General features: G+C 36.1%; 1 protein-coding gene across 2 annotated transcripts in view; it reads left to right on the top strand.

Annotated features, from left to right (window-relative positions):
• KDM7A (lysine demethylase 7A) overlaps positions 1-17,183 on the top strand; it is a 63,274-nt gene that overhangs the window by 26,134 nt on the left and 19,957 nt on the right. For both annotated transcript variants that reach the window (XM_050983701.1, XM_050983697.1), the window contains exons 3-10: positions 5,630-5,747; positions 6,576-6,736; positions 8,379-8,520; positions 8,782-8,968; positions 9,832-9,994; positions 12,727-12,814; positions 13,554-13,660; positions 16,285-16,376. In XM_050983701.1, coding sequence (XP_050839658.1) covers positions 5,630-5,747; positions 6,576-6,736; positions 8,379-8,520; positions 8,782-8,968; positions 9,832-9,994; positions 12,727-12,814; positions 13,554-13,660; positions 16,285-16,376 — 1,058 coding nt within the window. The remainder of the gene's footprint in view (positions 1-5,629; positions 5,748-6,575; positions 6,737-8,378; positions 8,521-8,781; positions 8,969-9,831; positions 9,995-12,726; positions 12,815-13,553; positions 13,661-16,284; positions 16,377-17,183) is intronic.

The raw sequence follows: 17,183 nt of genomic DNA, 5'->3' as shown, positions 1-17,183 counted from the left end.
AGGAATCATTAAAAAAAAAATAGGAAAATACAAAAGATGGTTTCGAAGTTCCTATATTATAATTATCCAAGTTCTGATGAATACCTAGGAGGGCAACTTTGAAAAAATGTACAAGTTAGGTGTCTGTTCTTTCTGGATGGTTGTAGGTTATATGCTACAATAGTCAAACACAACTTTTCAGCAGTGACAGCAGAATATGAACATCCTGTGAATGGTGTTTGTTTGTGCTTTTTTGTTGTTGCTTTTTATTTTATTGTTTCCCCCCATTTATGTCCTTGAAAGTTACACAGTTCCAAATAGCAGGTTTCTAATTTTTAAACAAGGTTCCACCAGGGTCAAAAGGAGTTGCCGGAAGAGTCTGAAACAGAGTAACAAGAGACATCTCCTGGGTTCTACTTTCAGTAGATAAATTTGCTGTAGAGATCTGCAGTGGGAAAATGGAAGACTTCCTTTTGCTAACTACTGAAAGGATACTGTTTTATCCAACTCCCCTAGATTTTCCTCCATGTCTCCCCTTCTCAAATACAGACAGGGTTGTAAAAGATATTAAAAAAAAATAAATCACTTTTTCAACCATGAATTAAATTTCTACATTCAGACCTGAAAAGTATTTATAAGCAGTGTGTCTTCCCCCTCCAAGCACTGAGACATGGTCATTTGTGTTTCCTAATGTGGGTTTGTTAGTGGGTTTTGTTGTTTGTTGTGGTTTTGTTTTGGCTTTTTTTGTTGTTGTTGTTCAATTGTTTTTTGTTTATTGGGAGTTTTTTAGTTGTTTTTTGGTTTTGTTTGGTTTTCCCCTTGAAGACACCACATAATGTTTTATAGTTTATGCTGACTTAAGTAATATTTTCAAATTTGAATTTACTTTACATTTAGAAATAAGTTTAAAACCACCCTCAGTGATAGTCTGGTGGAGTATGAGCAGAGTGATTAAGCATCAATAGCTGATATAATTAATACATGTTGTATATGGTTTGTCACCTAAAAGGGAAGATAAATGCTGGTTCATATGCTTGTATTTTTTAGTACTCCAGTGATCTTTTTCCATTCAAAATCTGCATGTTTGTTTTATAAATCAGAATACAAACAACAGCCTTTTTTTTTTTCTTTGCTTAACTTCTGTCCCTTTTTTTCCCTGTGGAATAGAGGGACTAGGAATAGGGGTAGACAAGAGATAATATCAGGCTTTTCAAAATAATAAACTAGTAAACTTGGAACTTCTTTTATTTTCTTTATTAGTGAGAACTAGTCTGCTTCACCTTGATGCCTATAAATAACCTTTCCTGTAATGTAAGTGCTGTCTCACCTGCAGCAATTAGACAGTGAGATAAGAGGGCTTCTTGTTTTGGAAGTCTTTTCAAAAAGACAAGAATCTGTGGTAAAAACTATCCTGGTTATTTCATATTGCCTCAAGTGTGTAGATCATCTAGATTTAGTAGAAGCTTCAGACCTGTCAGTTACCAACCCAGAGAGAGGTGATACAATTAAATATGTCTTCACATTGCATTTCACTAATTGTTCTCAGCTGTCAGAATCAAATCTATGGTAGTTTGTGGTTTGGGCCCTACTTCCTTCAGTTTTTAAAGAGACTGATAATGTCTCATGACTTCAGGTCATGCAGAAATGTTCCAGAGTACTTCAGTCATATGAAATTATGTATGTAAGTAAAAAAAAAGCATTTTAATTTACAGCTTCATATTCTAAAATCCCTTTGCCAAAGAGTTTTAAGAGACAAAAATTCAGCTGTTGAAGAGGGCAAGTATATCTGTGGTTTCAACAGAATATGTAATCAAATGAGGTAGTGCAAAAATTTTTTTAAATACACAAGAAACACATACTTTACATTACAAATAGGTGGTTACTTTCAGTATCCTACAAAATTAATTGTGTAAAAGTTCCAGTAAGGAAAAAAAAGCTTCTGCATAGTTGGAAACATGAAATTAACAAATCAATTTCTCCATGTATTTAAGAAAAAAAATCCTCATCATGACTTGAAAGAACAGTTTTACAAGACCTTTAGGAAGCAGCTGTGTGTATAAAATGCTAAACTACGAGTCCTAGAATCATAAGTAATTTAAAAAGAGAGAAATTTTTAAAAAATAGTTATATATGGTGGAGGGGTTTGTTTTTAGAATATTTGATTTAAAGTATTCATATTAATTTTGTTAGATTCAAAGTTTTCTCAGTGATCCTTAAGTCTAAAAATGATCTATTTGCATGAATGCTGTGAGTCAGATGTATCACCAGCTTGTGGTGTCCAGAGCTTTGAGAAAGCCCAATGTTCAGTAAATGCTAATAAGACTGTAGCTGTCAGGACATCACTTTCTTTATCTGGTTTTGCCTTCTCAGTTCTGTAGCTACCCTCCAACCAGTAACTTTTTGTTTGTGATATTAATGCCTGTGCTTGGTCTGAGCTGAGAATGAAATGTTGGACCAGGCCTTAGCAGGGTGTTCTGTGCTTTACTGTCTGCTCCTTAAAATCTTGTAGTCTTCCTGTGCCAACATTTCTCTTGCCTTTTTGGCCACTGGGAGTCTCCAGTACCCCTTCCAGGACCTGGGGCCTCATTGTACATGTTTACACCTCTTGATGGTCTCCATTTGAAGTCTAGCAGGTGATGATCTCTGTGGGAAGCAGTCCAGTGGTGGGAGAAGGCAGAGAGGAGTGTTTGCCTAAGTAGAGTTAGCGGCCCATTGTTTGGAGCCTAGGAGGGATGTAATTAAAAAAAAGGAAAACCAATCTTTCCACTTAATTTTCATGAAAACTTCTAGCACACTCTTCTTTTTCTCACCCTCCCTGCAACTGTTTGGGTAGTTCTCAGTGTTGTCACAGCAGGTTTTACCTCAATTTTTATAAACACCAAGGGTGAACACTGGTTCCTTCCTTAATTTGAACATTAGGATCCATTCAGTTAAAGTGTTTTTATTTTGCAGTTGTTTCTGTAATGTCTTAAGGGGTCAAAAAACTCTAGAATGCAGGGATAGGTAATCAGAGAAAGTTTTCATTGCTCTTTCCTCTTCTTCAGTGTTCGCTTATGAAAGGACCATGTACATTGCCAAGTATGAGCAAAAGAATGTTTTTATTTTCTAATTTGTGAGTGTTGGAAAGACAGACTTTAAAAAGTGTGTGCTATAAAATCTCTTAAGCAGCTGTATCGTCTTACAATTTTAATGAGCTGTTGTAACAGCAGTGAATTTATGGGAAACTACTCTGTTGAAAATTAGTATTAGCCACTAATTTCTTGCATTATTATTTATGACTGAGAAAATAGCTTTGAAAACTTAATAAACCTGTCTTCATTATTTATGAAGCTTTACAGTATTTGGATGGTTGGCTCATTAAGCAGCACTGGTTTTCAGGTTAGCAAAGATCTATAAATGTCAGTTTATTCTCTTAAAAGTCATCTAAAGGGTCCATGTTGTCATGTCTGTGGGAAACAGCACACCAGTAGAAATTATTTTCTCTTATGTGTAATGACTATAAATGTCCATTATTCCTGTATAACCAACTGTTTTATTTGGAGAAACAGCAAGGTTTTTTTCTTTTTTAGAAACCATTTCCCCTTTCCTGATACATCCTCAGCTTCCTATTACAGAGAGCTGTGTTTTCAGTATTGCTAGTGCTTTTTTACATTTTGGGTGCATCGTGACTTAGTGAATTTAATAATGAGCTCTGCCATGAAGTTAAAATTTGTATTAATGCAGTGTTTTTGCTGGTTGTTGTATTTCAGGCTGTTTGGCGGACAACTGTAAAACAGCATTTGCATTGACAAATAACATTAGCTTTTTCCTCTTCTGAATTTCCTGAGCATATGCAACTAAATTTCTGTTTAATATTAGTGGTTAAATTATAGATATGGTGTCAGTAAATCTTCTTGGGGCAGTCTTCCAATAGCAGCTGTCTAGCTGTGGAGCAGAGTTTGGCTTTTTTAGGAAAAACTGAAATCCAGCCTTAAAATTGTGGGACCCATAGTGTGTTCCTTAGTACAGTAAGTGATAAAGGTAGGAAGTTCACTCTTAGAGTTTGTTTCCCAAATGGTGAGATGGTGGTCCCTTTTGCAGAGGCACCTCTTGATGATTTAATAGGGCTTCTCAGCCTGTTGAGAGTTTGAGGATGAGAAATAGAGGTTTATTTGTATAGGGAGGAAGTGCTCCAAAGAGCAGTTTACTGACAAACGGATGGCAGAACCAAGGGCTTCCGTTCAAGGCTGTAAGCTTGTGTTCTTTATAGATGGAGATGAAAAATGAGTGGTTGAGGAAGCCAAATCAATGAAATAACCATTATGAAATGATTTGTTATGAAATTATGAAAATTTGAAGAGAGGCATTTGAGTTAACCACAATATCATAAGTCACTTTGTCCTCTCCTTCACTCAAGGTCAAAAAATTCAAATGGATAGGCTACATACAGCTTACTATGTTTCATAAAACAACTTTACAATATGTAAAGGGGGCTTGTAAGAAATAAGATGACTTTTTACTGAGGTCTTTAGTGATAGGACAATGGATGATGGCTTTAAGCTGAAAGAAAGTAGATTTAGATTAAAGAAGATATTCTTTACTGTGAGATTGGTGAAACACTGGCGCAGGTTGCCCAGAGAAGTGGTGGATGTCTCATCTTGGAAGCGTTCAAAGCCAGGTTGGATGAAGCCTTGAGCAATCTGGGATAGTGGAAGGTGTCCCTGTTCATGCCAGAATGTTGTAACTAGATGATCTTTAATGTCCCTTCCACCCCAAACCATTCTGTGATTCTGTAAAAGAACATACACTTTTTTTACACATACTTTTTTTTTAATTTGGGTATCTCTCATTTGTCGCAGGGAGATCATCACAACAAGTTTTTATGAGAATGTCTAGTGTTCCAATTTCCTTGGCCCTCTAAGTATAAGGAGCAGTTAGAAATGTAGTTTTGCTACTATGGAACTATCAGTTCCATATTCCCTGAATTGTAATAGAACTTTCATTTATCCTTTGTTTTTTATTACTGTGCTGTAGCAGTGCATTAAAGCTTCAAACTGTTAAGAATTTTGTCTTGGAGTGCAGTGCTTTTGTTACATGTATTCTCAAGGTCACACCCGCCCAAAACAGTTTGCACACAAAACTGTAACATAAGCAGTAGACATGGTAGTGAATAGCAGTAATATTATCAGACCGGGTATGGGTCTTCTTATGGCATGTAATAGTACAGTGGGATTAAGTCTTGTAACCATGTGTGAATATGTAAAATGAAGTCTCTGGCTATTCAAGAGGTGTGATTCTTTCATTTATTTAAAAAAAAAAGTCTGAGCTTTAAGAAATTCAAGTTCAATTGTTAGTTTTGTAGCTGTCTTTTTGGATTTGTACAGCTTTCAGGCTGCACCTGTTTACTTGTGTTGGACCGGATATGGAGTCTTAAATTGTGTATAGTGTGCACTGAAATTCTCACATAGAAGGAGCTATAAAAGCACAGAGAGTTACAGTGTCTTGCAGATGTAATTTGTTGGAAATAGGTAGAATGTCACCTAATTACTGTGATTATCAAACCTTATTTTTTAAATGAGATTGAGGCATGTCTGTCTCACTGATGGGATGACTGTTAATCTGAGCCATCTGATTTAACTAATTCCATGTTTAATCCTTCTGAAATTTGTAGTGAAGAAGAGGAGAAACTGGCACAGACATGACTACACAGAGCCAGATGATGGCTCCAAACCAGTGCAGGCTGGAACACGGACCTTTGTTAAACAGCTGCGGGCTCGCTCTTTCCCAAGGTACAGAACCTTCCTTACATCCTCTGGTGGGAAAACACAGTGAAGTGTCATCTGAGAGTGTCTTAGAGGAAGTGATTAACATTTCTCTGCTTCACGTTGTGAAGGTTGAGGATGATTTCTTCCTTCAGAATTCTTCCCAGTGCATCCCTGTTTCAGATGGATACATTTTCCTTTTCATACAGTAGCTTCCCCTGTTCAGTTTTGCACTGGCATGGGTTGTCTGTTGGGACTGCTGCAGGGTGGTCTGAGAGGTTTTGAGATTTGGGGTGCTTTTGGTTTGGTTTTTTTTTTTTTTTTTTTTTTGGTTTTTTTTTTTTTTTTGGTTTGGTTTGTTGGATGTTTGTGCTCTTAGTGTCAGAATATTTCCTGTCTTTTCCTTTATTTCAGGAGTAGTTCAGTTTCAGAGAGCATTCACATGAACTGGTAGAGTCTATCTATCCTTGCATGCTTTAGAAAAAGGTGGAGAAACATGGTTATACTTTAATCCTGAGTTTGGTCGTCTATCTCACTGAAACACAATGACTTAAAATTCTTTAAAGCACCTGGTGGTTGTTGTTAGCAAAATATGCTTTAATGCCTTCTCTGAGAATTCCTTTTCCCCCATCCTTTTAAGTTTCTCTCTTTGGTCATACAGAAGGACTATGAGTTTCCAGATACTGCATTACATCCTTGGTCTTTTAGTTAAATGCTTAATAAAACAATACTGTCTGTTTCTTTTTGATTCAGATGTAGCCATGCCCCTCTGTCCTCCACCAAACTGAGACTTTTTATTTCAGTAGTGCTTGGAGGATGCTTTTCTCCTAATACTTCATCCTTTCTTTCCACCAGTGCTGATGAAGTAATTTTGAAAATGCATGGAAGCCAGTTAACGCAAAGATATCTGGAGAAACATGGGTTTGATGTTCCCATTATGGTTCCTAAATTAGATGGTCTGGGACTCAGACTTCCTCCACCGACTTTCTCCGTTTTAGATGTGGAACGCTATGTGGGTAAGAGTCACTCTGGAGTACTTACTAAAATGATCCTCTCTGTAAATTAAAATAAGTACTTGCTGATACTAAATGATTAAGTACTAAATGATTATAAGAGCTTCCAGAGTGCTAAATATTTAGGAGACTGTAAAATCAACGCTGTGGTTTGGAGTGGTTTTTTTCTTCCCTCCCTTTTTTTTTTTTGTTTGTATGTGTCTGTCTGTTTGGTAGATGTGTGATAGGACTACAGCCTTATGTCTCAACTTTCAAACTTGTTAATTTCAGTGCAAGCTGTATGTGGAATGCTGAAGTTTTTTTTCTGCTACATGCAAGCCAAGGATAATGGGAATTCAGTGAATCACTCTTGGGATTAATAAATTTAATCATTGGTTAGGCTATGACAAAGCTTAATGTTTTGGATTCAGTATATTGGCCTTCCTGCAATTTTCCTAACTTGGCACCCTTGGCCAGGAGAAGCTTCCCAAGAACCACTTCTTTCTTATCAGATCTCTCACCATTCTGTAATTGTGCCAGCCTGATGTAAGTGTGCAGTACAGACAGATGCTGAGCCAAGTGCAGCAGGATATTTCCTGTAACACATGGTACAGCTGAGAGTCTGAGTGTCTTCTCATGATCACCTGATGTAATGATGTGTGCTGAAAGTAGGTTTTCTGTCCATCAATATTTTACAAAGGCACGAGAATATGCAGTGTTGTCACCGTTGTGATGATAAATAGTAATGTGTGTTCTGCCTTAAAGAGTAATTATCATGGTGATATTTCTGAATCTTTTTTTTCTGGATTACTGCCTCTTTGGATTCAGATAGAAACTTGACTGTCTCATCCTGACCTGCCAAGTTTTCCAGTTCAGGGGAAAATTGGAATGTCACAGATTTATCTTCCTATTATTGAAATTAAAAATAAGAAAACTCACTAAGTACTGTTTCAGCTAGAATTTTTCAAGATGATACAAACATACAGTTTTAAAGTGAATCTGTTTATAATGTACATCTAGGCATGTTTCCAGCATTCCAAAATGAAGTGTCAGATTTGGCCATTGTGTAACTAAAAGGACATAAACCAATTGCTGTTATAGTGGTGGTGTTAGTCCTTTCTCTTGGCTTGTCTAATTATTTATAAATGTATCACTTCAGAACACAGGGTGTGTAACCCCCTCTCTGTTGTCATCAGAAACAAAACACACCTGTGATAATTATTCAGTGAAAGTACTGTGTGCTTGCAAGGTGTGCATGTATGTAAGGAAGGTGGGGGTTTGGTGATGCTTGATGGGAAAAGTGAGGAAGAGATCTGCCTTCAACTTTTTGCATGCTGCTCTTTGCAATTGCAGCCATAAACTCTTATTTTTTTTTTAAACAGATACAGCCATTCTATACTACTTTCTTTTTGGTTAACCACAGGAAAAAGGATTTATTTTTAGAGTGTTTTCAGTTCTGTCCTTGGCTGATTATAGTAATTAAAGTTAAACCTAATAAAAAGCTGTTTGATACTGATCTGTCTCTCTTCCAAGAGAATAATGATAGTAGTAGAGTTTTTCTGCAGAAATGTTTTGATGAAGATTGGAAAAAAGCTAATTTTCTCTAAAATTCCTGAAATGTCTTTTATCTGTGATAGCCTTAAGAAGGTCATCCTGTTTTTCACAGGTGGTGACAAAGTGATAGATGTTATAGATGTAGCAAGACAAGCAGACAGTAAAATGAAGCTCCATAATTACATTAAATACTTCACAAATCCTGACCGGCCCAAAGTATTGAATGTGATCAGCCTGGAATTCTCGGACACAAAGTGAGTATTGACTTCAATTCCTTGAATGTAGGAAGTGGTTTTTACTAAGCTGAACAATATATGTGTAGGAATATACTGCCTGTAGTAGGAAAGACAGGAGGAGGTGTATTTTATGTAGACAGCCACTGTCATGTAATGTGGATATAAAACATATTTATTAGTTCATAAGTAATGTCTTTGTAGGAAGCTGTCATTTAAAAAGAGGTGTGCTTACTCCTGCTTATATTAACAGTTCTTTTTTGTTTGTTTGTTTTTTAAAAGGATGTCTGAATTAGTGGAAGTACCAGACATTGCCAGAAAGCTTTCGTGGGTGGAAAATTATTGGCCAGATGATTCTGTCTTCCCTAAGCCTTTTGTTCAGAAGTATTGCTTAATGGGTGTCCAGGACAGCTATACAGATTTTCATATTGATTTTGGAGGAACATCAGTTTGGTACCACGTTCTCTGGGTATGAATGCTGCTTGATTTACTTAATCACAGAATACGCTGAGTTGGAAGGAACCCAGGAGGATCATCAAGTCCAACTCCTGGCCCTGCTCAGGACATCCCAAGAGTCACACCATGTGCCTGAGAGCATTGTCCAAGCACTTTTTGAGCTCTGTCAAGCTTGGTGCTGTGTCCACTTTGCTGGGGAGCCTGTTCCAGTGCCCAGCTACCCCCTGGATATCTATGACTATGTGAAACAAAAGTTATTCAGTGTGCAGCCTTCTGTTTTGGCATTATCACCCGCACAAAATCATGAGCTTGTAATGCTAAGGGAGGAGGTTGAAAGTGAATTACTCATCTCTGGTGTTGCATTTTCATGCTTTTATTTTAGCATGCTGTTGGTGACTTGTAGACTGTAATTGGTTGACTGATCACTTCAGTAGACCTGTGGGTGATATAGTGAGGTTTTAGCAGGAAAAAAATAATTGAATGAAAATCATAGGCTTACTCAATTTTTTATTCTCACTAATCTGACCATGTGTACATCACAGAGGAGACAAAGTGGTTTTATCCATTCATTTTCTCCTTTGGTAGGTGTGTGCATATCCATGAATTGTTTATAAAAACTGGATATTTTTGTATTCCCATGAAAAGTTGTGGTTGGTTTGTTTGCTTCCTTTAAATCACAAGACACCACCTGTTTAATATGCTGTATCTAAGCTCTTGGTGGATTGCATTTGTGAGACACTGCCTAAACATGCCATAGTGGGAAGATGGAATACTTTTCATTTAGGTCAATCTGTTACTTCATTAGGAGGTACTCAGAGGTTGTAGTGTACCTCTAGGAAAAAAATAATTTATTTGTTTGGTGTATTTGTTTAACAGGGTGAAAAGATATTCTATTTAATCAAGCCCACTGATGAAAATTTGGCTCTCTATGAGTCCTGGAGTTCATCTGTCACCCAGAGTGAAGTATATTTTGGGGACAAGGTTGACAAATGTTACAAGTGTGTTGTGAAGCAAGGACACACTTTATTTGTCCCAACAGGTAAGACTTTACTCTTGGTATTAGGACTTAGCAAGTTTAATCACCAGGAATTATGAATATGGTAAAATAATTGCATTATCAACATTTGGTATCCTCTGAAATTATGGGTAAGAGAGAATAATAAAACAATTAAAACTTTAGATTTTTCAAGGCAAGTAATTAGCTATTAAGATTGCCTGACAGTCATAACAGTTATCAGGGAATGAAAGGGTATTCGTTACTCAATTAGAAGACAACAAATTAAAGTTGATTTTGATTACCAGGGAAGTAGTTCCAGTTAATAAAGCACAGATTGTTCACTATTTGTTAAGTATTCAGACTGAATTCTTAGGCTAATTTTATAATACAGTTTTATTTTTACACATTTCAGTATTGCAAGGCCTACTAAGCCTAATTATTACAAAAACATCGCATAAACTTCTTATGCTGTAGGCTAGAGTCTTAAGAATACAAGTTGGGTGGGGTTTTTTGTTAGCTTTTGTTGTGAGAAATGTCAAAACAATTCAAAACAGTTCTTTAATAAAATAATAACAACCAGACAAATGCTTCAAACAAAAGACCTCACCCTACACAAACTCCCAAATGCCATAAGCTTACAAGTCTTTAATAAATCAAACAATATTTTGCCGATAAAGTGACTGCCAGGTTTTGGTATTTTTGCTTATCCAACCTGTCCCTATAAATGCTTTTTAGTATTATTGAAAATTTGTACTGGATGCCGTCTTCTCTTTTTTGAGCGGAAAGAAAGCTTTAAATAAATACATGGAGCAGGAAAATGGTTTACAATCCTAGTTCTGGAAGAAGCCTTGAAGATTATGATCAGTGCATTATTCCATCCTGTACTTTCTAGACTACTTCATTTTTCTCATAGCTCAGTTCTGTACCTGTGAGGTTCATTGTTTACTGTTCTAGTACACAGCTTGTGCAGAATAAGTACTACCTGATGAGGCCCTCTGTGGGCTCTTGACATTCCTGAGCAGCCATAGCTTTTAAAAAATGTATTTCCAGCAAGAAATAGCATTAATTGTCCATATGTGTAAGTTCATAGATCTCTGAACATAGAAAGCAGAATTACAGAATGACAAACTTTATTGTGACTGACAGAAAATAGCTTTCTAAGTAATCAGCTGAATCTGATCTATCACTGTAATATGGCCATGAAGAAAAGTATTATCAGATAATAATTTCTCATGTGTACATGTATTTCAATGTGTGTACACCTAAAAAGGTACTTTCAAATACACATATGGGTGGGTGTGTATACACACATACTTATTCATATACATATGATGGAGTGCAGCAGAAGAACCTGTAAATTAAACTAGGTTTCAAGACAGGTGTTCAAAAAAAGGGAAAATTCTGTAAGACTGAGGAAAGAATTTGACAAAAAAATCCCCTGATCTCTGGTGCAAATCACTTGCTGGATTTGCTTGCACTGGTTCTAGTGGATGTCATAATTATTTTATAATCTTGGAAATATGTTCAGAGTAGTCTTCTGATCTTAAATTAATCTTGCATGTAGGTGAATAATATCTACTGGGAGGCTCTTTAAAGTTATTTAAATATTATTCAAGGTATTCTGTGTGGTCTACACCAAATTTTCATTCCTTGTTATATAAATCTGGATCAAAAGTGCAGCATAAAAATAACAAGCAGGAATGAAAAGAAATTAAAATCTTAGGTTGATGCAGGTATGCTGTGAAACTGCTCATTATTGGCTGAATTAGGACATAGATTTAATGCTAGTCTGTAATATGTAGTTGTTTGTGATTTGGTCTGATCTTTCCTCAAATTGGGAAGCTTCCTGTGTTTGTCCATCTTGCCTACACTCAGTGAAAGCATGAAGCAGTCTGCAAATGTCTGGCCAACTCATCTTGTGTCAAGCATCTGTAGGCATGCAAAATCAGATCTTGACAGAGAAAGTCTCCTTGTAGTTTACTTACACTAAAGCTCCAAAGTATGAATTTCACAGATAACTATTTTTAATCAGGCAGCTCATGTAATGTGTTCTTTTGTGTACTTAGTTGAAATTATCCCCTAGTAATTAGCCATATCCATAGCCTAATGTTGGCCATGCTTTACCATGTTGAATAGTGGATTTCTTAAGGACAATATTTCAGTTATGTGACAAACTTTATAGCGTGTCTAGACTGGGTTTTAAACTGATCATAATTTCACTTGACTTAGAATGGCTGTATTTAGAATAATTTATAGGACCACTTCTGAATTCCTATTTGAGAAACTTCAGTATTGCTAAATTATTTTATTTTGTGCAAACAACCCAGTTACTGTAAGCAACATGTAAATACTGAAAGACATATAATTTTATTTTTATGACTTGATCTTTTGTTCAGTATATTTTTCCATTCCTGTGTTGTTTATATTTGTGGATCGGAGTGGAAACTTTTGGTATTTTTACTTGACAAGTTGGCTTTGCATCCTTACCGCCCCCTCCCAGTGATAATGTTTTAAGCTTAATTATTTCAGAAAACTACAGTTCCATTAGATTTTTGAAAAACTGTAGTTTACATGTTGTTAAAATTACTTGTTCCTAGCACAGAATACAAATCTGTTTGCTTTTTTTCTTTCAGGAACAGCATTTTTACTTATATGTTTTTAAGAACAGTCCTAGAATAACATGTACTTAAGAACAGTCCTAGAATATATGTATTTAAGAACAATCCTAGAATAATTCATATGTGTGTATTAAGTTTCACCATCTGTCATTTCAGGCTGGATTCACGCTGTGCTCACATCTCAGGATTGTATGGCTTTTGGAGGAAACTTTTTGCACAACCTCAACATTGGCATGCAGCTCAGGTTAGTCTCAGCTCTTCCTGTACTTGTTCTCCAGTAAGTAGGATATTCTTTTCATAGAGATTTTTCTTCATGCACTTAACCAGGATCAAATTGGTACAGGCTCTCTAACAGACAGTAGTGGCATTTTCAGTTAGAATGTATCAAGCACGTTCTCTTGTTTTACTTCTGCAAAGTTTGTTTCAAAAGCAAAATGAAGGCTGTGCAAGAATTTAAGTGACTAAAAGGAGGAAAAAAAAAAAGAAAAAAAATTCTACTTTGGAGATTAGTATAAGTGAGTAAAAAAAAACTAAGCAAGCCCAGGTGTGCGACACTGAGTTGAAATGAGCATCCTCAAGTCAGCATTGCTCTAAGGGCAGCTGTATTTAGTTTTTGTCCAAGATGTAGAGCTGTCTTCTAAACATATTGTTTTTATTTATTACAGTGGAATCCCGATAAAATTCCATCTGTTAAAAGATCACACATTGGGTTTGTATCCTAGTTTTATGAAGTCCAACTTTATTCTTAGAAGTGCCGCAGTCAAACTTGATAAGGTCAGAGCCTGAATGAGACCAGAGTTCAATCTTGTCTGTGGTCTTGTTGGGGTTTAACTATGTGGTACTTGACTTCTTTTATTTATCATGGCCATGGTTATTTTATTTCATTTTATTTTGGACATTGTGTCAATTTGAATGATTACATAGTTGAATAATGAATTTGATAATTAAAACATTCATGTTTTGTAATATTTGCATTTATTCAGGTGTTATGAAATGGAGAAGAGGCTAAAAACCCCGGATCTTTTCAAATTTCCTTTCTTTGAAGCCATCTGTTGGTTTGTGGCCAAAAACTTACTGGAAACATTGAAAGGTAATGCATGTTTTAACATATGCACATATACCTGTTTTTATAATTCTTTTTCTCTTAAGTGATAATGGATCATGGCATCAGTTTTTTGTCCCAGGCTTCTTTAATATAATTTAAGATCTTTGAATATCCTTTGATAGCCTTTAAGCAAATAGTTCTATGAAATGATCCCCCTAACTTGTATCTGTGAGTTTCTTCTTGGTGGTTTCACAGCCAAGTTTTCTTGTACTTCTACAATTTTCTTTGACCTTTCCAGTCACAGTGTCTGCTATCCTCTGCTCCTTGTTGTGGAAGGAAAGACATCTGTGAGGGTTTTTGTAGGAAAGATGTACCAGTTTCTATGGGCTGTGTTAAATCACTTTTATCAGCATTTATCCAAGAGGTTTCTCAACAGCCTCCGGTTCTTAACATTTGCTGTTCTTCTCCAAACTTCCTCACCCATTCCTGAATTGCTGTAATTGTACCCATCTATATTTGTGTTTGAGAGAGTACCTATCTCATTTCACCTTTTTTCCTCAAGTATCTTGCCCTCTGCCTGCTCTGTTTAATCTTAATAATACGATGTATTTCAAAAAACAGAAGTCAACCTTCAGAAGAGGCTGCTGAATTCAATTTCTGTTTTGGAATAGATCAGAATCCCACATAACTTTTTTCTAATGGGAAAACAGTACAAGTTATTGAAAATTATCTCATCTCCTTTCACCAAATTAAAGCATTGAACAGATTCCTAAATGAGCATTTAAAGTCTCGCAGTGACCCCAGAGCAGCTCAGAAATTTTACCGAACAGAACAAACTTGCAGAAGACTTTTCCTTCCAAAGAGAATATTTTTATCTTGAAAGCTTGCTTTGGTTTCTCTCATTCATGCATATTTAATGTTTACAAACTCGTCAGAAGCCATAGGAACTGTGTTCCTGCTGGAAAAGCACACATATGTTTCTGTAAGATCTAGCTAACTATAAGCTGTGTCTGTTCACCACACTCTTCCCTCTCCCCTTTTTATCCCATGACTCCTTAAGTCCATAGGCTGTGAGCCTCTTGTGTCTTAGGGAAGGGCTGTGAAGCTTATTCTCTTGTTATGTTTAATCTTTGGTTTAGCAGATGTTTTGTTACTGAACAACACTATGACCTACAAACATCACAAAAAATAAAAACTGATGTTTCCATGGCTGGGGTGAAGTTTATATTGGATTTTGGCATCAAGACTCATATGAATTAGGTGTTTGCTAGTCAGAATCCATTGTTTTATAAATAAAGGATGATGCCACTTCAGTTTTGTGGGGTAATGGTGATGTCCAGCTGTTAGCAGTACTTTTTATGAAATTCAGGTCAGTGAACAAAATCAACACCACATGTCTTTCTGCTTCATTTTATAGAATGGTAACAGGGTCACAAACATTTTGAATTTGACTTTCTGTTTGCAGAAGGCATTTCATGATAAGTATTATTGCATTCACCTAAATATTTTTCTTAATTCTTGGGGTTTCAAAATAGGCAATGTGTGCTGTTGTTCATGTATGCTGTAGTCATTAATTTGAATTACTTATAGTTCATGCAATTGTTTCTATTGCATGTAAAAGATTCAGCCTGTGGTACTCCATTATAGTCTTAAAATTATATCAACTGAGTCAGCTAATAGGCAGGAAGATTTTTGCTCTCCCGTGCCTCTCATACCCTTTAACAAGTAGTAGGCCTTGGAGAGAAGAACAGCTTTACTCACAGAACCTTCCTACTCTGTTTACTCACAGAACCTTCCTTTTTCTGCCAGCTTCCTAATACATAATCCATAAGAATGGTGTTTTATTAGTGTGTTCTTTTAAGGGGATAAAATGAGCCAAATGGTTCTACTGTTGATCCATTTGCTATTGACAAGTGGAAATATTTGTCAGGAACATGAGGAGAGGTTTTAATCTACTTTTGGCTGTATATGGAGGATTTCTCTTTTCTCTTCTTGTTTTTTACCCCTATGAAGCAAAAGAGAGAATGAAAAAGAATTGCAATCAGTTGGGAACACCAACTTCCCTAGGAAGAGAAGGTTCTGAAGCAGAGTGGTTTCCACCCCCTGTCCCTTTGATTTTGGGAGTAAAAATGTAAACCATGTGAGGGAGAACTGTGATAATTGGAAGGGTGACAAAAAATGTTTGGGAAGTGGAAGTATGCTAGTGTGAGCCATTTGCATATGTATGGGGATAAGCAATGCAAATTCTGATTTAGAGATGCATCCCACATCCTGCTGGTCCCCTTTGACTAAAATACTTCTCAATAAAATAAAAGTGATTTCTTTCTTCAAATATGTTATTTTTTGTTCTGTATTTTAGATCTGGTTTCTTTTTCCTTAAATGACCTTTAGTATGTCTAACCGTAATTCATACAACTAACCCTAATTCATACAAGAATAAGTTTTAAAAAAGAAGATTTTATGTAGAATTACTCTGGAGTTGGATTTTTTTTTTCGTGGTCATTCTTGTTACAGTATGCACATAAATGCAGCATGCCATGTTTCATTTGCTTGCACAGTTTTTCCTTTACTGTGCTGTTGCACAATGGCAACTTTATTGGCTGAAGGGTAGGTATCATTCTATTTTCTCTCTTGATATGTTTCTAAATTGGTTTCTGTATCCTTTTTAGAACTGAGAGAAGATGGTTTCCAGCCTCCAAGCTATTTAGTGCAAGGAGTGAAGGCTTTACTTACTGCTTTAAAATTATGGATGAAAAAAGAAGTACGTAAAGTGATTTTGTTTGCTATTTTGGTGAGCTCTGTTCTGATTTAAAACTAAGTGAAGATCTATGCCCTTTTAAAGTTTGAGATTATTTTTATCTGTTAATGTGTACTGAAAAAGTCTATTGAAAGTATATACTGCTGATTTGGGGAGGAATCAAAATTACAATTTTATATTCCATGATTAGTCACTGAACAACGCTATGACCTATAAACTTCATAAAAAATAAAAATTGGTGTTTCCATGGCTAGGGTGAAGTTTATATTGGATTTTGGCATCAAGACTCATCAAGACTTACTTACATTCCAATAATCATGATTCCATGATTATTCCAAGTCTATTAGGCCGTTTAATAAGTTCAAGTATTATAGTAGATTGAGGTAGAACCTTGCATTACCTCAGGATAGGACAAGAATGCCAGAGGTGATAAGGTGGGGAATTTTCTAAGATATGTGTTTATACAGTCAATTTATCCTCATCTGAGGCAGTGGAGGGATGGCATGCTGTGGTATTTTTCATTTTCCATTCATGTCAGTGGTGTGGAAAGCAAATTTCAGCTACACCTGCTGAAGAGTCAGTTTAGATTCAGATTGAGGAATACTAACTTCAGTTGAATACTCTCCTTGCTCAACACTGATTGACTCTTGTAAAACCATAAGTATGCCATCAGTGCTGGCTTTGCTGGTGCTCTTTTCTCCAGGAAGACTTGGTTTGGCACAGAGCTGGATCTGGCCTGGATCCATGTGTTTTTTCATGTGCCTGTGCTAATAAACCCTCTTGGAACCAGCGCTCCTGGGAAGTGCTGAT

This window comes from Serinus canaria, chromosome 1A, assembly GCF_022539315.1.
Source record: "Serinus canaria isolate serCan28SL12 chromosome 1A, serCan2020, whole genome shotgun sequence".
Taxonomy (NCBI): Eukaryota; Metazoa; Chordata; class Aves; order Passeriformes; family Fringillidae; genus Serinus; species Serinus canaria.
Note: the sequence above shows the minus strand (reverse complement) of the source record. Positions and strands in the feature narration are given on the sequence as shown.